The 25735-nt window shown below is 37.2% G+C and overlaps 1 protein-coding gene across 1 annotated transcript in view; it reads right to left on the bottom strand.

Moving 5' to 3' along the window:
• Positions 1-4935: 4935 nt before the first annotated feature.
• Positions 4936-25735, bottom strand: part of mpp7b (MAGUK p55 scaffold protein 7b) — a 39171-nt gene continuing 18371 nt past the window's right edge. Inside the window, exons 11-16 of the mRNA XM_057333556.1 lie at positions 19162-19326; positions 15014-15094; positions 10272-10365; positions 8646-8754; positions 7700-7843; positions 4936-5302 (exon numbers count right to left, since the gene is read on the bottom strand). Of these exons, the coding sequence (XP_057189539.1) occupies positions 5123-5302; positions 7700-7843; positions 8646-8754; positions 10272-10365; positions 15014-15094; positions 19162-19326 (773 nt within the window). The 3' untranslated portion in view covers positions 4936-5122. The remainder of the gene's footprint in view (positions 5303-7699; positions 7844-8645; positions 8755-10271; positions 10366-15013; positions 15095-19161; positions 19327-25735) is intronic.

Genomic DNA, 25735 nt, shown 5'->3' with positions numbered 1-25735 from the left:
CATCAGGATTTCCTTCCACAGAGTTAAGTAGATTTTGTCTGTTTCTCTAAGGACTTGAAGGACTGGGATTTTGGTAACTTTCTTTAATTTTTGATGTTCCACAATTGTCTCTGAAAGCATACCACATCTTAATACAAAAACAAAAGAAAAAAGAACAAAGAGAGAGAGAACAAAAAATACAAAGCATAAAATGATATTCTGTGCACAAATCCCACTGTTGACATTATATCCCATCATGCATTGCACATAACCGCACATATTACAGTATATGTGTATTTAGCACAAAGGAGAGAAATGTAAGTAAAACACGTTTAAGTCCCAGATCCAAATTGAATGGCCCAGTGAAAAATTTGGTGAGAGGTAAACAGGAGGTTTCTCTTGCTCTTTATGTTCTTCTTGGTCATAGTCCATTAAACCCACAGACCCACGGCTCTGCTCACATGCCACCCAATGGTTCTGCAGTAACAAGAAATGATCGGATATAGCCGTAAATCACATTCTATGGAAAAACAAGAGTTTGACTTTCTTTTTGGGGGGCAAATAAGAATTCCTCATAAAACAGCAAAATCTGGGTGTTTACACTTACATTTAGTCATTTAGCAGATGCTTTTATCCAAAGCGAATAGAAGCAATTTGTGCAACTACAGAACAACAACGCATGGGTGCAGTAAAAACTGGTCTCAGTCAGCCTATCACAGTATACGAAGAATTTTTTTTGGGGGGGATAGGAAAGTAGAAAGACGTAGAAGACTGTACTAATGGGTCAGATGTTGACAGAAGAAATGTGTTTTATCTTAAAGATAGCTACAGAATCCGCTGATCTTGTGGCAAGAGGGAGATCGAGTCGTGGAACACATCCCGAGAAAGTGCGTGAGAGTGATTTTTTGCCTTTGTGGGACGGCACCACAAGACGTTGTTCGATTGCAGAGCGCAGGGATCGGGCGGGTACATAAGTCTGAATTAGAGAGTGAAGATATGGGGGTGCCGAACCAGTGGTGGTTTTGTAGGCCAAGAGGTGAGATTTGAATTTTTGTAGTGTTTGTAGCAGATCCAGCCTATATTGTCTGTCATGAGTTTGTGTTAAAAAAGAAGATTCAAACTGCAGTGCTAATCCGTCTGGGGCTGTGTTGATGCTAAAGGTAGACGTTACTGCAGTCGCACATGAGTTTTCTAGAACGTTTTAAACTGGATTGAATGTATGGAAGCAGTCAGTTTGACAGACAGCCTTCCCAGTGGTAACGTAGAGACTACTCTTATTGGTTTCAGGGTCGCGTGCTCATGAAGGAGGAGCTCGACAAAACAAGCACACAGTCTGTCATTTACTAGCAGGGGGCAAAATACCACAATGAAGGTTTGTGTTTTTAAATGAATGGACACAATGAATCACACAGGACGGCGGTTTGACGGTTATGATCGTGACCCAAGCTCAGCTTGTCGAGAATGCTTGGTGATTCAAGTTTAAGTGAAGTTCTCATAAAACTGAAGCATTTGTGGCACGCGTCCATCCCGAGGATATTTCATACTAAGAGGTGGTCTGTTTTATCCATCTTGATCTATATTGATCACAGAATTGCTGAGGTCAGATTCACTCAGAATACGGTGGTTCATTAACTAATCGATCTCATCTGTTCCAGTCAGCTGTAAGAATGGCCGTTCTGCCTGAATCTGTTGTGATTGGCTCTCGATATGTTTAGAATCCCTCCGCTTCTCCAGCGTGTGTCTTGTATTCCTCAAGTCTCCATAAATAACGCTTAATTGAAACTGTCCAGCTGTCAGAATGATTACACGCTTTAGTTCGCCATTTGGCGGCGAGAGACACGAATCTATGCGTGCTTGGTTATACAGTACAAGTTTGTGGGGAATTCTTCACTTTCGTGGCCAACATAATCATGCCACTGGAAAAAGAGAAAAGCCTAGACGTACACCTGTGTAGCCCACCAGGGCGATGTTAGCGGGTGTGCAGTCTCGTAACAGTACGTCGATGCTGTTATCTGTCTCAGTAAACAAATATTTTAACATTTCCGCATTTGGCAGACGGTTTTATACAAACAACATGCCATGCGTTTGAGATACGTTTTATCAGTTTGTGTGCGTTCTATGGAATGAAACCCACAACTTTAGCGTTGCTAGAGCCAAACGCCACCTCTTACAGGAAGGTCAAGGAGGAGTGCTGGTTTTCAACTAATCCACATTTGGAAACAGACAATGGCTTTCTAAAGCACTGTTAGCTCTAGCATGCAAAGTCACGAAGCTGTTTTTGCATTGAGCTAACACAGATGCAATGAAGTGGGACAGGTTTATGAACATTTTGCTGGTATACCCAACATTTTTAATTCTGTCATCATTTACTCTACAATGGTTGTACCCATTCACCTCTATTGTATGGAGACAAAACCAATGCAAGTCAATGGATACTGCCGTTGTTCGGTAACCACCGTTTTTCAAAATATTAGAAAGAAAGTCATACAGGTTGAAAACATTTAAAAGCACTTCAACAAAATCTTTGTCTTTGAAAACATTTAGGCCCGGTTTCACAGAAACAGCTTAGCTTAAGCCAGGCCTAAGCCTTAGTTGAATTAAGATATTTGTGTCGCTTTTATACAAATGCCTTTGAAGAATACATTACTGGTGTGCATCTTGAGACAAAACAATGGCACTGATATATTTTAAGATGTTTCTGGGCAAGTTATATTGAGTTAAGACAGGTCACACATTCATTTTAGTCTGGGACTAGCCTTAAGCCTCGTCTGTGAAACCGGGCCTTAAACATCTAATTTAAATTGAAACATCCAATTGATGAAATTATCAATCTAAATTCTTATATCTCATATTCACTTAAACGTAAATAATGTATTCTGAGCAGCATGAGATCTCTGGAGATGAAACAGTTTGCTCTGACTGAGGTTTCTAGACTAACTCTGGCTCTGAGCATTGCATGGTTTGGCAAAAGGTGTGCAGCCTCTGTGCTGTCCAAGAGAAGGTGTGGCTCACTGGAGACCGTTTAGTGCACTTCTTAGCCTTCTGCATTTTAGCACTCATCATGAGTCAATCTGCTCTAAAAACAATGTTTGACACGACCTCATACAAAATAACTTCCTCCTTGTGTGATTGCATTTTGTAAACATGGAGTCGTTGCTGGAATGTCTTGTTTCTCTCGGCTGACCACAAATGGTTGTTCTGTTACTGCGAGTTAATGAGGGACAGAACTCGACTATAGTTCAGCGAGGATAAAGAATGTTTTGTTTGATGTAGTTAACATTCACATTGTCTTACACTGATTATGGTGATCGTGAAAGCACAAATCCTTTGTTCCCCATTGTAGTTGCTTTATTGAAATACATCAGTTATCTGAAATCATTGTGCACAGTTCTACTTGGTCTAGCCATATTTTTATTGGCATCATCAGTGCACGTGTGTAAGCGCATGAACCGTCCTGGTCTGTTTAACACGCTCAGGCCTGGCTGTTCAGATAGCCCTTTAATAGCCATGACGTCAGCCTGTGAAGGAACCTGACCTCTTGTAAAACCACAAAGCCTGGGCTGCCTACCCAGGCAACTCCTCCACACAAAACCAGACAAATACGGTATCCGGCTCTCTGTCCAAACTTCTGTTTCTATACTAGCTTCCTTCTAGTCATTATAACTCAATTACAGAAGGATAAAAGAACGACACTGTTTGACATTTGGATGAGCCAGGACTGACCAATAAATTAATATCCTCTGCAGATACACGGAAACTTAAAGTGGGAAATGGCCGTTTCCAGATTTGAACGGATGAGGGTAATTTTATTATTAAAGAAGAGGTTTCTGAGCTAGATAGCGCAGCAGGTGGATTATTAAATTTGGTTTTAAACACTGTGGAGAGCAGTATGGCCCGTTAAAAAAAGGCCACACAGCAGCACAACATGGCAGCGATACATAAAAAGCGACAATGGATTCTGTGTTACACTAAAAAACATCAACTTTAAAACTTTAGTTTAAAAGCTGACTTAATTTTTCAAGTTTGAACAAATTGGCTTTATAATTCATAATTCATCAAATCTAGTTGCATTTTATATGTACTTTGTAAAAATAAGTTGAAATTGGTTAAACTAGATTTTTTAGGTCAGTTTAATAAAATGTCAATTCAAGTGACTTTAAAGCCAATTTGATTTATTTTAAAAGCTTAGTTTTAAAGCTGTGTTAAATTTAGGTATACTGTAGGTAATAAATAGGTATTTTTTTTACATCTGGCATAGCATAAGAATCAGTCTGTCTGTTCAATTCAATCTTACTTTCAGTCCGGCTTCATAGGAAGGTAAAAGGCAGGCATGCCTGGAGTTCTGTCACTCACACTGACCAGGCAGCCAAGTTAACCCCAGGAACGTTCCTGTTACTCTATTTCTCCTTCAATACACTTGGCTTCCGGGGGAAACCCTAAGGTCACCTTGCTTCAAACCTCTTCTCCACAAAACGTGTGGGATAACTTGAGGTGCTGCATGTGCACTGATCTTTTGGAGAGTTTGACCCATGGATCACCTCCTATACCTGCAAACATTAACATTCCTCACGAACACTAAGACATTTAACTCCTTGTAAAGCCCTGGGTTAAGTTCAATGTCGACAGGAACAAATCTAAACTTGGATTGGAAATGTTTGGTACATACATCTACCTGGATGCGTTTCAGAGATCTAATCCAATGTTCAGACTTGTATTTGCAATTTTAAAAAGTAAATTGTATCCTACCTCACCTCATTTGAGCCAAATTGAGAACACGTCTTTGCCATAGAGATTCCACGTCTGCAAGTGATTAATGTCAAAACATGAACCACAATGGGGCACCAAAGCAATACACGTAGAAGTCCAGTAATATAGCATAATGTATATAATTATGTAGGAATTAGGGAGAGAATACTCTACAGTTATTTGTTTCTCAACATAAACATTTTAAGTGCAGGAAAAAAGAACATTTCAGTCCACTATCATGTGTTTGGCAGATTTGAAAGGAGTTGGTTCATGACTGGTCAGGACACTGCATAGCGTATAATTACAATAATAGAAAGTGCTCTTTAAAATACTGAAAATCTCAGAAACATTGTCAAATGTTATATGCTTGAACGATGTGGTCAACATGAATTGCTCTCTAGACATGAGCCCATGTATGTGGGATCCAGTGACTCTCTGTTTCGATCTTTCTGAGGTTATCTCTCAGCTCAGTAAAAGCCACGGCCAAGTCGTCATTGATGATTACTTTATCAAACAAATGGCCATATTTACTCTCCATGGCTTGGGCACTGGTAATCATATCCTTAAAATCATTTTCCTGTAAAACAAAATAAACTGAATTAAAGTCATAGTTCACCCAAAAATGAAAGAAGATATGTTGTTAACTGGGCCCCTTTCACTTCTATGGACACAAAACCAATGCAAGTGAATGGGGGCCAGTTAACAACATTCTTCAAAATATCTTCTTTTGTGTTCTGCGGAAAGAAAGAAAGTCATACAGGTTTGAAATGACAAGAGGGTGAATAAAAATATATATTTTAATTTTTTTACTTTAATAAATAGATGACAATAGTACTGTATTGTTTAAGAAGTAAGTGCTGCGTTTTCATTAGGTCTGGACATGAATGAGACACTTGAAGGATTCAGATTTTTTAGATCTATTTTTTGCACAGTCAAAATAAACGTCTCTGTCTTGGATTAAATGCCACCTGTAGTTAAACACGGAGATACAATGTGAATCTTTTCCTTCTATTTTCGTTTTGGTGACTTTATGTAAATCTTATTCTACACGTTACCACATGGTTCTAGAGAAAAAAACGAAAAAGTTTTAATTAATGGTTTGTACTGTGCATAGGACTGTTGACTTGGTGGTTTGTCTAGTCAAATCAATTCCACAAATTTAAGATTATATTTATTTTCTTTGCCTAAACGGAGAGAAATTATGTATGGAGAGAAATGGAGAGAAAACAGCCATACGAGTAAAAATATCAGTAAAATTTAGTATAAAATCTTAAAAATGATGCCATAGAAGAACATTTTTTGTCTAAATGGTTCCATAAAGAACCTTTAACATCTGAAGACCCTTTCTGTTTCACTAAAGTTTCTTTGTGGTAAAAAGGTTCTTTAAATTATAAAAGGGTAAGAACAAGATGGCTCTTTACATTACCGTTGACTGAATGGTTCTTTGTGGAACCAAAGATATTTCTTCTATGGCATCACTGTAAAGAACATTTTAGGCACATATAGAGTGTATGTCTGAGTTCATATTAAATTCCTTCATGGCAAAGGTCAGTGTGAGAAATGTTCTGCTTTTAATACCACATTGTCCACTATTCTTTAACAGTTGTTTTATAGATTATCTCAAAACTGGTGATCAAACACATCTTTCAGCACACATAAATCTGTCTTTGGGTATCTCAGAAGGTATTTCACTTTGTAGTTTATGATTTACAATATAAAAGTAGTGTGTCATTTTATATAAGGATGATCAGGCTTGGAAGACCAGATCAGCTTGTAAGGACGAGTAACTCATGACAACGCAAAGGTCCAAATGTTCAGGTCAGTGCTTACTGCAGTCAATACTGAATTAATATGGAAAGATGAGCAACACATTTGCACCGGAGGGCGTCTGAGAGCCTGTAGTATGACAACATCCAGGTGTGGGAGGGATGACCTAAGACTTTTATTAGACTCTGGGGTGGACTAAGGTGCTCATGCTCACAGCAGTGTGTCAGTGGGGTTACCGACATACCTTCTAGTCCAAGTTCAAAACAGAAAGCGGGGAGTGTAAAAGGGTGAACCTGTGTTTGCTCATGGGGCACCTGCAGCCCACCCTGAAGTGATTTTAAAAGGGACCTTTGCCAAAGAGGTGCATTTAATGCCAGAGGGGCCGGAGTAAGGTCAAGACGATGGGTCTGTTGAGTACTTGTAGTGGACATCAGGAAGGTTATGAATTGAGAATTAATGATTTTCTGCACTGTAAAACTGCTGTAATTTCGCAGCAGGTTTGCCAGTAACTTACTGTAGATTTATTGTACAATTTTGTTTTAAGCATAAACTTATTTATTTTTCTTTCATAAAACAAGACTAAATATCTTGGGTCACTTTTCTTGTTATGTAAATGTATCGTAATTTAAGAAGTTTTCAATATTTTTAGCGAAAACAAGAGAAAAATGCTTAGGAAGAATGTCATTTTTTGCAGTGTTGCTGTGCTAATGCCAGTCTCTTCTTGCTCATTTTGAATCTCAAAAGTCAGCGTGTTTTAATTTTAATTAAAGTAATTGAAAACAGTACTAATTGGGAAGTATATTAAGTAGTAATTAAATCTACAGTAAGTTACTGGCAAACCTGCTGCAAAAACTACAGCAAAGTTTTACAGTGTGTTCTTATACATTTAACGTTGCACTGTGGTTTTTATGAAATATTCAACTGGTCATGGCATCTTAACATGGCAGACCTCCACTTATTCTTATTTTGTAGAATAAAAGTTTTTTCTAGTCTAGTCTTCTGTCTTCCATCTTATGTGGAAATATTGTGGTGCAGGTTCAGAGCTTGTAACCCCCAAAATATACTTTGCTTTTTACAAGTACAGTGTCTACTACAGTAGCACATGCATGCAGTCGTATACTCAATCCTTTCAAACTGTACTCTATTTGACCGTGTGCAAAATCACAGGTGGCCGTAGCAGGAAACCACAATCATTATTATCTCTTACCGTAAATGTTTTTGTGGATTTCTGATCATTTGGACTTGACAGAACTTTCGCTTTTCTCCGGCTCAGTTTCAAGCGCTCTATTGATGGAGGCTTCACAAATACAACATAGGGTTTAAACTCAGTCGTGTTTAAGGCTTCTATAACCTGTTAATATAGAAACAAGAAATGGAAAGCAGTTGCATTTGTCAGACACCTTTATCTAGAGTAATTTCTTTGAATTTAGGCTATATATTTGATCAGTATACTGTATATTCAGTGAACCTATGACCTTACCATTGCAGGCATTATACTCTACTAGCTGAACTACAGGAACACTGTAAACTAAACGGTAGGCCTACTTGTCAAAATAATACTGTTGTTCAGACATTGGTATCAATGTTTCCATGCTGTTGTGACATTTTCATTTAAAACTCTTTTCTATGTCTCCAAAGTAAAATGGTCACGGTCAGAAAAACATGTGTAGGCTTTAGTAGAATGGAACACTTGACCAAAATCCTGCACAAGGCCTTTTGCATCAGCCATGCATAATTTCAAATATGTGCCCATATAGTATACTGGTTAATACAGTGAGAATGTTTCTATAAATGTTACAAGCTGATGAAAAATAATCAGACCACAGGAAATGTACCAATTGGAGTGGAGCTGACAGAAGCTCCCCGTCCAGAATGACATAATTCCTGCCCTTGAGTCTACGTTCCAAAGTCAACAAATATGACATGTAATATAGGGCTCCCTGGCTCTCAAACTCTGTTTATCCCCGTTTCCATCTTTTTCTCTCTCACTCGTGCTTATGAAGAACGGCAAATTGTGGTATTTGTGTTATTTGTTGAATCTGTGGCTTTTTAATAATATAAAATATGTTTCGCAAGGTGGTGTTGCTGTTGATAACTTGTACATAAATACCTGAGCTGATGATTTTTGGCAAACATAACAGATCTTTACTCACATGGGGCTCCACATCCAGCAAGCACACCTTTCTCTCCTCTAGAACCCTGCGCACCGAATCTATGTTCAAACCGTAGTAGTTCCCACTGTGTTCACCATACTCCAAAAACCTAAATAAAACATTTCAGAGAGGATTAAGTGGCGGATATGAAGCATTTAAACCCTTTTAAAAGCTGAAGCGTTTTGGATTACAAGTTCTCACTATATCTGAAAAACAAGTTGATTATAAATCATCTTGGGGTATTCAAACATAAATCTCTAAATGTTTAATTTTAGTATTTGCAACAAAAAAAGCAAAACACATTCAAAGTGCATTATCACAGTTTGACTGTCAATAACATTTCTTTTTAGCTGCACATTTATTGTTTCAATTGCTCTTTCTCGTTAATGCTCCATTTCTGATTTAGTAAAAATTATATATTTTTTAAGAAAATAAGACATAAAATAAGCTTTGTCTTTCATCGCAGAGAACATTTAGAGTGAGTTGTGGCATATTCAAACAATATCCAAACGTTTTAGCACAGTGTTTTATCTAATCTTTTAAAGCTTTGAATAGAAGTCACCTGTTTGATCTAACATTTGAAATGTTAGATGTTTGTTATTAATGTGATATAGTGTTAAAAAACTCAGCATTGCTTATGTTTTCCTGCATTGGTATACTGCCGAGTTCTGGCAATAACTTGGGCTTTGGCATTTGGGTTCAAGGCATTTATATGGTAATCAAAGATGATGGTAAATCAGAGTGATTTAAAAAGCAGCCCGTGTTTCCTCTCTCTAGCTCGTCTCTCTGGAAAGTCTGTCTGTCTGCTCTTTGTCATTCCTGTCTTACTCTTTTTGACATCTGTCTCTACGTACAACTAACAAGACAAAAAGTCATTTCAAACCACGAAGGGCTCTTAAAATATCCCTTTAGTTGGATATAATGTGACACTGTTCGCAGACACATGCTTTTGAGATTTCCTTTAGTTTCTGAGTGAAAATGGGAGAAGTATGAGCGTATTTCCTGTCAATGTTGGTTGTGATCTGCGTTTTAAGCATTTACAAGGATTAAATGTGTGATTCAAATTCCAGGAGCATCTTTTAAGACAGGACTCGAGAAGTCAGCTTCTTGTAAATCGTGTATCGTTTAAGAGATAGATTTAAACAGGGAAAGATAATATAAGTACCACAACTTATTGGTTCAAATAAGACACTATTTGTAGTAACCCACAACTTAATAACAATTATTATATTTATTATATAAATGTATCATTTTTATAAAAAAATTACCTTTTAGGCTTTATTCTTGATTTGTTTTGAGTGTTTCTGTTTTATCCTTTTATTGTCTTTAGTTTTTTATTTTGTATATATGTATGTGAAAGTGCTTTTTTGCAAAGGGTTGACAAATATACCATACATGAGTCCTATGGTGTGACATAGCAAACATGTAGAGAACAAACTATTAATGCATTATTTTATATTATTAATATTTAAATGGCAAGTTAAGTTTTTTCTAGAGTTTTGCTGTCATTTACAGATTTATTTGTCAACTACCATGGACAAAGAGGTTAAACAAGCAAACAATGCAGGCAAAGCATCAAGAAGAATCTACAACATGCTGGGTGGCACTCGTGGTCCATTTGCTTACTTGTGGTTAAGAATATCTTTCTCAAATGTGTGTTTGGATATAAAGTGATAGTCCACACCATCTTTCTCCTGCCTTTTCTGCTCCCGAGTGGTATCTGTTGAAAATAAATAACAGTTTGGCACTAATGCACTTAATGCAATAAAAATCTAATTCAACTGGTACACACTTTCATTACAAATGGGATGCAACCGTTTTACATAACACATTTGCACTTTTACATTTTTCGTGCATTGACATTTAACATGACAGAGACCCAGTCTAGTAGCATGAGTCCAAAGCTGAGTGAAGTTTGTGTAGTAGGAAGGCTTGGTTTAACTAGCCTGAGTCATGCAGAAAGTATGTTCAGAGGTGAGCTTAACAAGGCCTGAGGAGCTCGCCACACACCCTAACTCTAAATGTCCACACGTTCTCCACATACTCCAAAATAAACTATAAACTTTTACCGCCATTGTGGGGGCAAGTCGGGCCAATTGTGATTTGTGTGTGTGTGTGTGTGTGTGCACTTCCTCCAGCCATGCAAATCACATGTAGCCTTGTTTATAGGCCATGCAAACTAAGTGATAAGACAATTTTACTGATCTCTAAACCCATCAAAATAATGCTGTTCCCAGACATTAAACAGCAAATAAAATGTATTTTAGTATGTCAGCTTTAAAGTACAAGGCTTTATACGGACCTCTGGGGTCAGGAGCAGTCTGTTACAAAAGCTATTATTCCTCCACTCCAAATAAAATCTAACAGAGGAATTAGTTGAGGTTATCATTAGCTGTGGCTGCCATGTACTTGTTTGCTAAATTGCTAACTTATGTTGAACTCTATAAATCAAATAAATGTATATGTCATACATGGTTAGACCCTAAGTTTGTTTCGCAGCAGTTCGGAAGCTTGGAACACATTCACAAATATGGCAAGCTGTTAGCTGGAGCTTCCAAAGAGAAACAGGCAAGACATGCGCCAACCTAAAGCAGAACGTTGGTCGGTTTCCAAATCAGGGAGAAAAAGTGACGCTGCTTCCTTTATCCCTTCATTGACAGTATGTTAGTGGCTGTGATTACTGCCTGTCCACATCACTCTTAGACACTCCGAGTGGCAGCGTGGATCTGATTCTGACATCTCCTGCCAGTCTCATACAGCTTTAGGCATCAGTGTGGAAAAATGTGATGGTCTACATACAGATTATTAATCGCACATGAGTTTTCCTTTTGAAAAATATAACTGTTGTTGATTCCTGTTTGTTTGCTCGCTTGAGGGATGTGTTGTCGAGTGTTTAACTAAAAGTATTGACGCTACTGGAAAATAGTGGCGTCACAGTAGTTGTTTTCAAAATTGTGTAGCTTTGCTTTGCAGATAACAAGCTACTTTTTCCAATGAATGGCAACAACAACAACACTACATTGCTGTCTTCGGTTATGTTGCATTGTGCACACATTGCTTTACAACAGAGTGGGCTGAGGTAACGGTCTACATTTGCTTTCCTAAACTGTCCTTTATCTTAAACAGTATGTACTATAAGAGACAGTTCATTTAAACAACAGATCATATTCTAAATAAATGCTTCACAGAATCACAGATTTAAATCTGTGATGAGCACAGTTTTTTGTATTTTAATATTTGTTTAAAAAAGTTTTATCACTGTGTTTTTGGTTGATTGTATAAAGTGTTAAAGTCCCAGTGAAATAAAAAATTATAATGCCTATTTTTTCATGAAATATTGCAGCATTTATTGTAAATAGTTTATCAATGTGGGTCATTCTCTTTTAAAAATGTGAAAGCCATCATAATCTTTAGTTAAAATCTGAAAATGCACTTCCTTCCTGTAATGACTATCCATCTTAAATGAGGTATAGAAGGGTTGGGCGGGTCATCTGTTAACTCCTCCCCTTCAACTGTCAGTCTGCTTCCACTTCCATTTCAAAATGCAACTGCTGTTTTTATACATCCAATCAAATAGCAGAGAAAGACGAAAGCCACGCCCACTATTTTTCTCATTACAAATTCCACTTCATTTGGAAATGCGTCAAAATACGGAAGTAAAACGATCGCAACTTCTGGTGCACGGGGACTTTAATTTATGTTCCACTTTAAATATGGTCAACCCTGTTAAAGTTCACTGTATGATTAGGGTCGCACTTTATTTTAAGGTCCAATTCTCGCTATTAACAAACCATTAACTTCGTCTTTTGCCTCAATAAACTCCTAATTTGGTGCTTATTAATAGTTAGTATGATAGTTGTTAGGTTTAGGTATTGGTATTGGGTAGGATTAGGGATATGGAATATGGTCATGCAGAATATGTGCTTTATAAGTATTAATAAATAGCCAAAATTCTAATAATATGCTAATAAGCAACTTGTTAATAGTGAGAATTGGTCCCTATACTAAAGTGTCACCCGGATTTGTTCCAAATCTGTATACTTTTTTTGGGTCACACTTCAGTATAGGGGGAAATTTTCGCTATTAACAAACCCTTAACTACGACTTTTTTCCCCAATAAACTCTTAATTTGTTGCTTATTAATAGTTAGTAAGGTAGTTGTTAGGTTTAGGTATTGGGTAGGATTAGGGGTGTAGAGTATGGTCATGCAGAATATGTGCTTTATAAGTACTAATAAACAGCCAATATGCCAATAATAGACATGCTAATAACAACTAGTTAATAGTGAGAATTGCTCCCTATACTGAAGTGTTACCTTTTTTTGTTCTGGTGAACACAGAGAAAGATACTTACAGTAGAAGAATTCTTGTAACCAAACAGTACACTCTTAAAAATAATTAATGTGACTTAGTAAATATCACAAAAAGATAAACAGTTATATTAACTTAATAAAATATTTTAAAATCATTTAACTGATTTTTTCAGTTAAAAACCCAAAAGTTAATTTCTCAAAAATGTACATATATTATTTAAATTTATTTAACTTAATAGTTACTCAGATTTTCATAATTTACTCAATGTTTTGGAGTGTAAACATTGTTTCACATAAAATAACCATTGCACTTTGTGGTAGGAAAATTTTCTTTATAATTTTCTTTGTTCTGTTGAGCACAAAGAAGAATGTAGGAAAGCAAACAGTTCTGGGACACTTTTGACTACCATTGTAAATTTTCCTACTATGGTAGTCAATGGTGGCCAAGAACACATTACACACATTACAAGCATTCTTCCAAATATCTTTCTCTGTGTTCACCGGAACAAACTCGAGGATGAGTTAATGATGACAGAATTCTTTTTTTTAGTTTTCATTTAAGTTTGTAACAATGATTTATAATTAGAGCTGTTGGGTTGGATTTTGCAGGAAATTACATGTACGTAAAGATCAATATGTAAAGTAATCTGCAATTTTTCAAGCGTTCCAATTCGCATATTATCAGTCCTAAATAGTACTCAGAATTAAAATTTGTATGTCCCAAATCATAGTATGATGTTTAAAGAGTAAATATTCCTTGATTTTTAAGGTCCTACTTTGGTTTATGTAGTGTTCAACAACAAGTTTACATACATACAAGGTGTAAAAACACTATTATTTTGTTATAATAGGCAGTTTTTCCACCTTACTTCTTGACTGACTCTCAAATGATTCGTTCGGCAAATTATCCATCTAATCCCCTCCTTTCCGCCAGCCTACTCTGATCTGATTGGTCAGATGGTCTAGTCTGCTGTGATTGGTCTACCGCGAATGAGGCTCACAAGCTACAGTATTTGGGGGAGAACAGTGAAGTTTTCGCAGGCAGTCCTAGCAAAACGTAGGCGGGGACTGTAGTGATGTAAATCCGCAGCGGTTCACGAATCGGACTAGGGAACGACTCGTTTGTGGGATTCAGAGTTGACTCCCTTTTTTCCAAGCCAATAACTTTGTTATTCATTCACCTTCGGCTTTACAACTTGGCAGACTGCTTACTTTCAAACACAGCAACATTACACACTGCATGAAATGTAATTTACATGATCTCGTAATATGTACTCTTTAAAAATATTCTCAAAGTACCCAGATTGTCTACTATTCCTGATGAAAATTCGAAGTGCAGGTCCATATTACCCCCAACTCAGCATGAGAGATGGAGTTTAGTGACACTCCACTACATTAATAAAATGAAATAAGCGATAGTCACTGAATTTATTAATGTACAGTACACAGGAAACATTACACATTGAAATAATAAATGAATAAATACTTACGTGTCTACACCGGATGCGGCGCGATGCGTCAAAAGACAATAGAACACATTAGAAGCCATTATAATTTTAGATTTTGGATGCAGCGTCCAGTGTAGACACGGTGTTAAATGAAAAAAAGAGCTGTAAACATATAACATACAAAATAAAAAAACTTTTGTTCTGTATTAGTAGGTCCAAATGTGCGCATGCTGTTTTGCTCCGCAATAAAATAAATATACTTTTCATAATACATTCTTTTACGGCATAGTTAAAGTAGGCGGACTGGGCTGTAGCATTTATGTTTAAGAGATTGCTATAGAGTAGTGGATTGCATCTTTAATTCATTCAAAAACCCACAAAATGGTTTTCCCCAAAATAATACTAGCAGTTTGTAGCATAGTGTAGTTTGACTTTAGTCTTTGAAATTGTGCAAGATGTTACTCATAATTTAAAGTAGCCTCCCTTGCTTGGAGGAGTGAGCTACATTTCAAGCAGCTCAATGAGTTTACACAAAAGTCTTACTGGTTGTTCAAAACAGACAGATGCTGTCAGACTGATTTATTGCACATGATGTTATATGAACTCACATGGCACAGTCACACTGAAGTGCTCTGGGTCAGAGAGTAGAAGTTTCCTCTTCAATTCAGTCACACCAACGCCACTGGGTCCTGTGCGACAAACACACACACAGTTTATCACCAGTTAATCACTCCTGACAAACCAGTAAAGTATGCAGTCCACACTCACTCAATATAAACACGCACTTATCTAAATCATCAGTACCACAAAAAACACTTTCATCATGCTGTACACTCAGTCCACTCATTCTCCATCCAAACATTTTCTCTTTTAAGTCGAACCCATATAACAGACTGTAGGCTTGGCTGGTTAAGTGCCACACGAGCAGTGTAGTACCAAAAAGTAGGCGGACATGTACTGTATTTAAAATGTACATGGACCGTCTGGGCCATGAAGTGGCCCTTTATTCCGGCAGGCATCTGCTGTTTCCATCACTGGACAGTAAGCATAGGGATGATGGGGTAATGCTGTATTGATTTCAGCCTGTGGCTCCCATCACCGTCCTGTACCCTTTCCAGAACACAGTTCCAGTCTCTGCTCTGGCCCGCACACCCCCAGAAGGAAAAGCCATACTGCTGTAGTGAAAATGAAGAATTCGTCTGGTGCCCATTCAAGAGAGACTGAACACCCGCGGCATGCTGGGTGTTTTGCGGGAGCATCTCCACAAATCAGAGACAGCATGCAGCCGCACCACCTGCTGAAAATGGCCGAGCATTATTCTGAAAATTCCTGCCATTCTTATAATGCATGAAATGCCTAGAGCCAACACTAACGCAAGTTAACGTTTGGCCCAGTATTAAATGAGTTTTACAGAGTGGAAAGAAGTTAGGAAATCACACTGATGGTAAAAAAGAAAATATTCAATCTTCTAGTTTGATCTCACATGGGCTTCCTGCCTGAACTCACTGTCATCAGCTGTCCATGCATCACTGGTGCTCATCTCGCAAGCAAACCTGCGGATTGATCGTTGAAATATTTGCAAGTTGTATCTGTGGTCAGTTAAATAAACATATTAAGGAAGACACTGTATATTTACATTACACAATATTGTAATGAATGAATTAGACATTTCAGCAGGTACATGTCCTGTATTGTGTATATTTTTTTGAAAAATATTTTTATTTTTGTATATTTTATACACATGTCATGCTTGTAAGGAATATGGACCGAAGAAATTTACCCACCACACCACTAAACCAAAGATAATATAGTATATTACCAATACGCGGCACTGCCATAGACCTATTTCACAGCGTGACGTCTACAAACCGGAAGTAGGGTAAACGCTTGTCCGGTCAATGCTCTAGCTCCGTTTACTACACAGAACTTGCGGAGACCAGAAGAAGGCATGTAGCGCTCCCTTTATGCTGATTTTGTCTAACATATGTCAGACCTTGATCATATTTTGTAATATTTTTACATCTCCCAGTAAACCATGAATAAATCGGACAACATATGCTACTTTTGTTTTTGGTAAATAAAATGAATGCCTGCAAGGGCGTCGATTTGTGTAGGGACGTGTCCCCACCAATATGCAGGGAACACCAAATTGTCCCTACCAATAATTTCGACCAACAATCAATGTACATTTATATATAACCTCTGATGTCCGTCTGTGTCTTGTGGTTTTTACGTATTAGTTATTTTATTTAACATTCATTTATCCAGGAATCATTTAATTGAACTTAAACATCTTTTACAATCGCGTTCTGGAAAAATTGCGCAGTTTGTGGTACACAAATCTTTACGTTCTGTTCTCTGCAATAAGTCCCGCCTCCGTAACTCACATCGCTAATAGGATTAGCTTTGCCTTTCTTAAGTCCCGCCTCTCCAACCCAGATCGCTTTATGATTCACTGCCATCTCTCGCTAACGTATTTTGTTGTACAAAGCGCCAAAGCTATGAACAAGACGCGATGAGTGATGATTATGCAGGTTACCGGTAAGAAAACATTCAGGGACAGTGTTTTTATCAATGCATGACAATCCTCTATCTACAGTAAAGTTTCTCAGTGTGTTTAAAATGAGCGCTTTGAATTGCTGGTCATGCACCAGCAATTGTCTCAGTTTGTCAGGTGACAGAAGCAGCCTTGCCAAGCTGTAGCCCAGGTGGAGAGACAGGGTCACGTGTGATTATGGCTTATGAAACATGATTATTACAGTACACGTTATTTGTTGTGCACTATATTAAGGTTATATTAAGGTTTCGCTGTTATTCGCTGCCATTTTGTGAAATAGGCGAATTGCAATGAATACCCTAGTGAAAAAATAAATAAATACTAAAATGTATTTGAAATACATTTATTTCATGCTAACTATACTGCAAATCCATTTACATCTTATGTTCTTAGTGAAAATACACTGCGATTGTATTTGTGGTGTACTATATTGGTATACTTTAAGTCTGCTAAATTGGAACAACTGATTTTGTACTTAACATACTTTAATTGTGCAGAAATAGTGCTGAAGTCCAACTAAAGATCATTTAAGTGTATTTGGTTGTGCTAAAGTGGAACTATTGCAAGTATGCTTCAGGTACACTTTAAATATCTTGCATTGAAAGATTAATTTTATTTAAAAAATTATAAAATCCTTATCAAAAGTGACATTAGAACATATGCTTAATATGAAGAAATGTGCATTGTGTATAAATAGTTCATTAAAATAACGTTTAATTATAATTTTATAATAGTAAGTTATGTCAGTAAATACGTTAATACATTTAAACTATACTTAGCATGAAATAAATGCATTTTAAATGAATTGCTTTTTACTAGGGTAAGGAGGAATGCAACGCTCAATATGGCCGCTCTAGCGAAGAATGTCCAGTGATTTCATCTTTGCAAAACTGTGTGTTGTTGGGACAGAATCAACAGGACTGACAAATCGTTTGAAGAACTTTTAGTGCACATTAGTGTTTTTATTGGTATTTTTCTTAATATATCAATGGCAGACAAAGCAGGTTGTGACCTCACTGAAGCGATTTTCTTTTGAAATAATTTCATGGAGGCCTTAAACATGTTGGCTTTGGTCAACCTTGCCAAGGCTCACTTGAGACCTTTCAGTGCTGGAGATCACTGTGCTCCTGTACGTTTTCTATTGTTTGTTTGGGAAAGAAATCTCGCATTCGCTCTCACATCTTTGCCAGCTGCTGTTCTCGCTCCTGATGTATCTCAAAATTAATGCTTGAAATTTCCTGCAGGGACACATTTTTGTTTCAGCAGTGAATAAAAAATGGAAAAGCTTGAGTGACCTCACATGCTTCATCGGATTTCTAAGTAGAATATCATGCATTCATAATTATGCAAATAACAGAGCAATGGTGACATTTCAGGCATAGTTACTACTTTTAAAACAATGGAAACTTTCTACAGACTTATGATATTTTAAGCTCATAAAGAGACAGCTCAAGAGTTTGCGGTCAAGGAATGCCAAAGTCTGATTATGGTAATTTTCTAAACTCTTGCTACTGATAGACTGTGGCAACAGGGGACTTAAATGACATTAATAACATAGTGGCTCCAGCTGTATAGAAAGCTGACTGCCATATTCAACCAGTTCTTTCATGTTTGGAGGATAAGCACGCCTATTCTGTTGCTCATTTGGAGTCTTTCTTTGGAACTGTCATTGAGGTGAACATTCTGCAGAGCCAGGTCTATGTGCACTGTGCAGGCAGTATAAAGAAAACATATACGTAGTCCACAGATCCTTATGTAAATGTATCTCTTCAAGCATTTTCTTTTTCTGTATCTATATATGTTCACAGTATTGAATATTATGGAATTTCCTCAAAGGAGCAGTTCAGCCAAGAGTGAAAATTCTGTCATCATTTATACACCCTTATTCAGATTCTTTCTTCTCGTGTGCTTCTGTCATGACGTTTGGACACGAGACAAGAACCAATGAGGTCTGATGTTACTGACATCTATGTATTGTTCAATGATTTGATTTGATTTTCTGTCATGCTCTTGGAATATACCATTTGAGTCATGAATTACTTTTATAATACCTAAATGTCCTTTTTGGAATTTGAATGCATTGGACACTCTTGACTTTCATTGCATGGGCAAAAACAGTTTCCTATGTGTGAAGTGATGTGAGTTTGGAACACCATGAGGTAAATGTCAGATTATTTATTAAGATAGAATGTTTCTCACCAGTAAGAAGCACGAGGCGATACCGGTCTTCAGGCTTTCTGTGGTATGGCGAGACCTCCTGATATATTGGTTCAGGGATATAGCCATGTCCTTCAACCGTCTTCTGTCTCACTTGTTGACTCCTGCTGTCCTTTCTGCTTAACCGGAAACTTCTCCTTAAACCAGCTGCGTAAAGAAGACAACTAAATTATTTTAAATTTAAATGTAGTTCTAAAACAATACTTGGACAATTTTTATCATTTTTCATCAAATTGAATTTATGTAGTTATATCATAATGTGTCAGACCTGATTACAGGATTCTCTTTTCTCTGATATTGAGTAATGTGTTTAGATATTACGGCATAATTTGCTCAGAGTCATTACTAAGTAAAGATGCCAAAAATATTTGGATTGTTATACCTTCCATCTGTTTCTTATTAGAAAGTGTGTTTGTCTGGATCATTAGTGTATGCTGTAGAATGCTGTCAATGTCTAGTCTCGGTTTGGATTCGGTTCTTGGAACCCGATTTTAGACGTAAGGACCAAAGAAGGGTCAATAAAACTGAGAAATCAGAAGACTTCAATCTAAGAGGTTGTCAAAACAATAAGTCTGGCAAGACCGGCTGTTTAGTACTCAGAAATGCATGCCTTTGTGAGCGTAGCAGTGGCCTGCTGGAGAACCAGAAATGTAGATGTCAGAGGAATTCTTTCGACCATGAAGAACAGATGATTTCTGTAGCGTTTCTGTAGTGCAACTGGTGGAGCGTGGTGCTGGAAACAACAAAATCGTGAATGTGATTCCCAGGCACTGTTAGAAGGTGTATACTTCAAATGTACTGTATACTGCAGGTTGCTTTGAATAGAAGCATCTGCCAAATGCATGAATGCGTAAACAAGTATGAGCCAGTGTATGACACACACATGGCAGTAAACACATTATGTCATCACTACAGTTACAATGAAATGTGTTCTCTAAAATGTGTTTAATATCAGGGAACAAAGTGTTTGTTCTTCGTCAATATACTAGCACAATAAGTATTAACCCAAGCACCAGCAAGGAAATACTATAGAAACAATGACTGCTTTATAGCGATGACAGTGTTTAAGTACCAGCCTCATGCAGAGACTCTCCATATGCTGCTTTCAAAAAGATTAATGAGTACATGCTGTTTAATTCAAAAGAGATTGAGGCTTTAAGATAAAGTCACAATGTTGCATTACTTTTCACAACATAACGGAACTGCAGGAACACTGCATATAGAATCTCAAAGGACCAAATGTCGTAAACTACCCAACTATACGTCAGCAACTTTCTTTCCGATATATAAATCAAGTATTGTCAAATCAACATCAGAAGCTGTGCATTTGTGGGGCTTTTAAGATGACATCATCAAGTAATATATTTTAAATATTCAACGTGGTTGAAATGAGTGTAAAAATATAAAAAAACTAAAATATTAAATAACATTTTTCACACATTTCAACAATCACTCAATTCACATGGAATGAGTGGTCATAAATTTAAAAAACACATTACAGAGGGCTGAACAGCTATTGATGCTCATCTGTGTTTCTGGGAAATATATAATATTGAATCTAACAGTCAAACCAGAATTTATTCAAACACCTTCAAATTTTATACATTATCACAGTATCTTTATCACAGTATCACATTTATTTGCTATAGTTTAGAAAATGGTAAGACAAGAACTCTAAACTGTGACAGAAAAAAATCTTCTTGATAATGTCAGATAACTGTATGTATAATAGATTAGGCTGAATAGCTGTCAGATAAATTTAAGAACAACATTAGATAAGACCAATTTAGGGCAACCAATTACCAAGCAATGGTTCATTTTGTTCAGTCTTTGGTGTAAAAATGTTGCATTAGAGATTAAAAATAGGTCAAAGTGTCTGAATAATTTGGAATTTTTGGGTATAATATGTTACAATTTACTTCATTTTTCTATTTTCATTTACTTAAATGAACTACAGTGTTCTTCACCCACTAGTAAAAAAATAAAGAATTATGGTGTCTGAATAATTTTTGGTTTGACTGTAAAGCAAATCATTGTCTGCTGAAGCATATTTTGTATAAGTACACATTTGATTGATTCTACCAATATCAATTTTGCTGAATGCCTCCAGACTTTAAGAGTGTCCCACACAGAGACTAAAACCAGCCTGAAGGCCAAACTGCTTCTGTATAGATAAATCAAAAGATAGCTGGAACGATTTGACAGAGAAAATTAAAGCAAGACAAGAAGACGAGACTTTATTCGTTGTCTTTTTTCCTCTTTTCTGGGATACAGCCAAGGAACTAGAATTAAAAAAGAATACGAGACAAAATGTCCCCCTATTATCTATAAAAACTTTTTTAAATATTAAATTAACATTTTTTATTTAAATATAATCCTGTAATATGATATAAAACGACTGAATCATTCTGACTAGGAGGGAAAAACCCTTTCCTTCATTATCTATAAGCCTTTGAAAAACACCATAGGGAATAAATGGTTCACAATTCTTAATATCTAACAAACAGTAATACAAAATTGCCCATGTGCTAAACATACACAAGAGACAATCTCCTATGACGCCATAATTCCATCCACCTTCTTGCCCGTCTCCATTCCCAGATGATCTGGGTTAAACCAATGAACATTACTGCTTGTTTCCATCCTGTTAGAGGAAAGCGAAGCGGCTGGCAGTAAATAAGCAGGATTTCATCAGGCCTGATCATAAATACAGCTGATGAGTGGTGATCATGATACAGCGGTGCTGACAGAGGCTGATATTATATAGAGATTGGAGATTTAAAACCTGCAGCGTTTACCGTGTCAGAATAATGACATAAACGTGGCCACATGACTGTTTTTGGAAAATAACACCATGCAGGAATCACCACACCAGAAGGTTAATGTTCCTTAATTCATGGGCTACACAAAACAGGCCTTTAACCACATACATGTGGTCTCGTGGATGCCATGTTGTGGGCACTGTGCTTAGAGGCCCTGATTTACTGACATGATATGGGCATCTCCAACTCTGACATTGGTAAAATTACACTCAGTGGGTAGGACAGACTCTGACTTATTATAAGTTACAAGGACTTTTGAGTTTTTGGAAGCAGTTTGGTTAGGATTGACTCAAGAGCAGGATAATCCTAGCGGTCATGTTGTGTTCCAGCTTGTAACATGGAAGATCAGTATAGACGAGGAAAAATGCATCTCACCCTAACAGATATTTAAGTGCCAAATAGAAGAAATAGGATACAACATAAGCTTAGACAAAATATGACATGTTTCAAATGACCCAACTATATTAGAATTTCTTCAGAAGGAATATTCAATATGGCACAACCAAAGGTAAAGTTTTAAGATTTTTTTAATAAACCCATATTGATCCACCACAAATAAATACACATTTCTTTCAATGTCTGGAGGTTACAGCCCTGCCCGGACAACACTGGAACTATATCTTCAGTCTTCTGCCCTTACGTTCCTTGCACGGGGCAAGGAGCCATTAAAGCTCAGCATGGCAACACAGACACCACATCCCATTCTGGGGAATTTAGACGATCCGCTAATATGACGGGGAACGCTGCAATATATTTGTTATGCCTCTTCAGAAACCACATACTGCACTTAACCTCATCAAGTACTCCATCTACATTATCCTTCAGAAACAGTAGATAAAATGTATGACATATCAGATGTGGCCGGTTGCACCAGGCTGCATGTTAAAACCATTATCTGTTAAATGAAGACTTGTGATCGCCATAAAACCGGAGCGGACTAATGTGCGCAATCTGCGGCTACCTGACACCGAAAACATCCAAAAGATCTGGAGAAGTAAGCAAATGCTCTGGAGTTTCAGCCTTGCGTTAGATTCTTGGCTCTTGACAGCATGTGGGACTGCATACTGATTAAATAATCTGGTTTGTAAATAGAACCTGTTTTTAATGTGTCCCTGTTTTTCCATGTCTGGATCTTATTGGGATTCGCTGATACCTTTTCCAGGTTTCTCCAGTTTAATATCCAACCACACCTCTCCCTCGTGACTCCTTTCGGATCCCACAACACCCCAGGCCTTGTATCTCTGAACAGCACCTCTAAACTGTAGCAGTGGCTTTGCTGAATAGATTTATAGAAGAATGTTGACAATTGCTCAAGAAGCATCCAGTGCTACCAGAGCTCTCCATCCATGGCGAAAGCCTCCGGTTTTCCAACACATACTTGCTACGCTACCACTGTGATAAATGTCAAATTCTGAACCTGGCACAATAAGCCCTGTATGGCTGGGTCCCATTGTAATGTCTTAAGCATGTCGTCTTGAGGGACTGCAACAGCAATGACGCTAGTTTGGCCATTGCGTGTGTCCTGGAGATTAGCCGCGGACATGCTGACATTTGAAGCGGGGTCAAGGTTGCCAAAAAGCTGAAAACGAAGCGCGTCTCTGCTAGACTCATCCAGTAGCCTGGCTGCTAAATGAGCACAGTGCATGTCCGGCTGTCTGATGGCCTTTATCACTAATGGACCAGCACAAAGCACCCAGTCTGGAGCCATCAAAGCCATTCATTAGCATGAATGCTCAAACCAGATCAGTCTCTGAATCTAAAACTAATGACCCTCACCTTGAATAAACATCATCTTTATAACGGTGTGGGAACATAATGGAAAAGTACAAATGTAATGGGATGAGATAGAGATCGCTAACAACAGCCTCATTTAAGTCACACGTGGGGCTGTGGCCGTGTGTGCGCACTATAAAAGAACACAAAACAAAGGTGATGAGGTTACATGTCAGACAAACAGAACCTTACCTATTTGTATGCCACTTATTGCTCTGTAGTCAACATCCTCTGAGTGAAGACAGGGTAGGGCGATAGAAGAAAAAGTGCAGATTAAACAGTGAAATATGTAAGAGAGTTCAGGCAAGTAAAGATGTGGTTAGTAAAAAGGGTAAATTGCTAGTTTTTTTCACGTTATGTAAACGTTAGAAATAACAAAACTAGCATATAGCACTTACATTACTATATTACAAAGATTACCTTGCATGTCTGCTCAGTTTGAATAAAACAACAAGATAGAGAAAAAGACATATTTTAAATTGCACACACACAAATGAAAAACATAATTGAATGAAAATTCTGTTTTTGACATTTGGAGGAAAATGTATGGTATCTATCCATCTCATATCAGATTTAAATGTATTTGTCATCAACTCAATCATTTTACTTTATATATAACTAATTAGTTTACAGTGAGTATTACATCTCATAAAATCAGCATCCCATTAATAACTTATTAGCTGACAACTTTTCGCCAAAGCACATTGTACTGAGGAAATTGCAATAATGCATGTTTTCTATATGTCCCATACAGTATATATTTCTGTCATGATTCTGCCTCATCTTGTCATGTCTTTCTTGGTCTTGTGGCAGGATCATGGCAGAACCTCTTGTTTTGTGTGGAGAGAGGCATGTTATTGTTGGTTGACATAGCATGCACTCTCTCCGGTCTCGTCTTTGTCCCCGCCCTCTCGTTTTCTCATTATTGATTGTTAATTATTTCATTATAAATAATTAACAGGTGCGCTGCACCTGTTCCCCTCTTGATTTGGTTCCCTTTATAATGCCCTTGTGTTTGCTGTCTTGTGCTGGTTTGTTTTGCTTGTATTCGTGTATGACGTTTCGTCATCTCATGCTCTGTGGATTACACGATCAAGTCAAGTCTTTGGAAGTGTAGATTTATAGTTCATGTCAAGGTGTTGTTTTAGTTTTAGTCCAATTTCAGTCAGTCTTTGTTCTGTCGAGTTTAAGTTATTATTTCCCCTGTTCTTGTTGTTTTTCCTCCTCGTGGGTTTTGTTTTGTGTTTTATTGTTTATTTAACTCCAGTGTTCATCCTTCTGCCTGCGCTTGGGTTCTGGCTTCCCTACTACTCCATACCCTGAAATATTTCTATATGCATGTAATGCTGAAACAATCCAACAATGCAATGCAATTTCCAATGTGAATGTAAAAAACTGAAATATAAATATTTATATTGTTTATTAAGTTATATGATTATTGAGTCTAATTAAGATTTTTTTTTCTTTAAACTGAAAATAATCAACACTTGAAGAGTTTGGATCCAAAGCGCTATAAATCCATTTTGATTAATTTGAGTAAAAATGTGTTTTCTTTACAAATAAAGTGGCAAGATGAAAACCACTATTTTCTGTTTCAAAGTTTCACATAGCATCTTTAGGTTCTAGTAACATAAAAATTTCAAATCCAGATTTTGATTTAAAAAGATTTATTATAAAAACGGATCTTTTTTTTCCAAAATGCAATAAATCCATAACAATTTTTTTTCAAAATGCAATAAATCCATTGAATCAAAATAAAATATATTTTTCATATTGAAACTGTTGAAAATACACAACAAAGTGAGTTTATCCACATGTGACAGCCCCTGAACTCAATACAATAGTAATCTTACATACAGGTGTAACCGGTCCTACTCGCCCCGCTCTGCGAGGGCCTCGAACCGGCGTCGATCCGGATGGGAGACGGGCGCTCTAACGAGGAGGCTAAAGACCGCAGTAGA

This window comes from Triplophysa rosa, linkage group LG5 (genome assembly GCF_024868665.1).
Source record: "Triplophysa rosa linkage group LG5, Trosa_1v2, whole genome shotgun sequence".
Taxonomy (NCBI): Eukaryota; Metazoa; Chordata; class Actinopteri; order Cypriniformes; family Nemacheilidae; genus Triplophysa; species Triplophysa rosa.
Note: the sequence above shows the minus strand (reverse complement) of the source record. Positions and strands in the feature narration are given on the sequence as shown.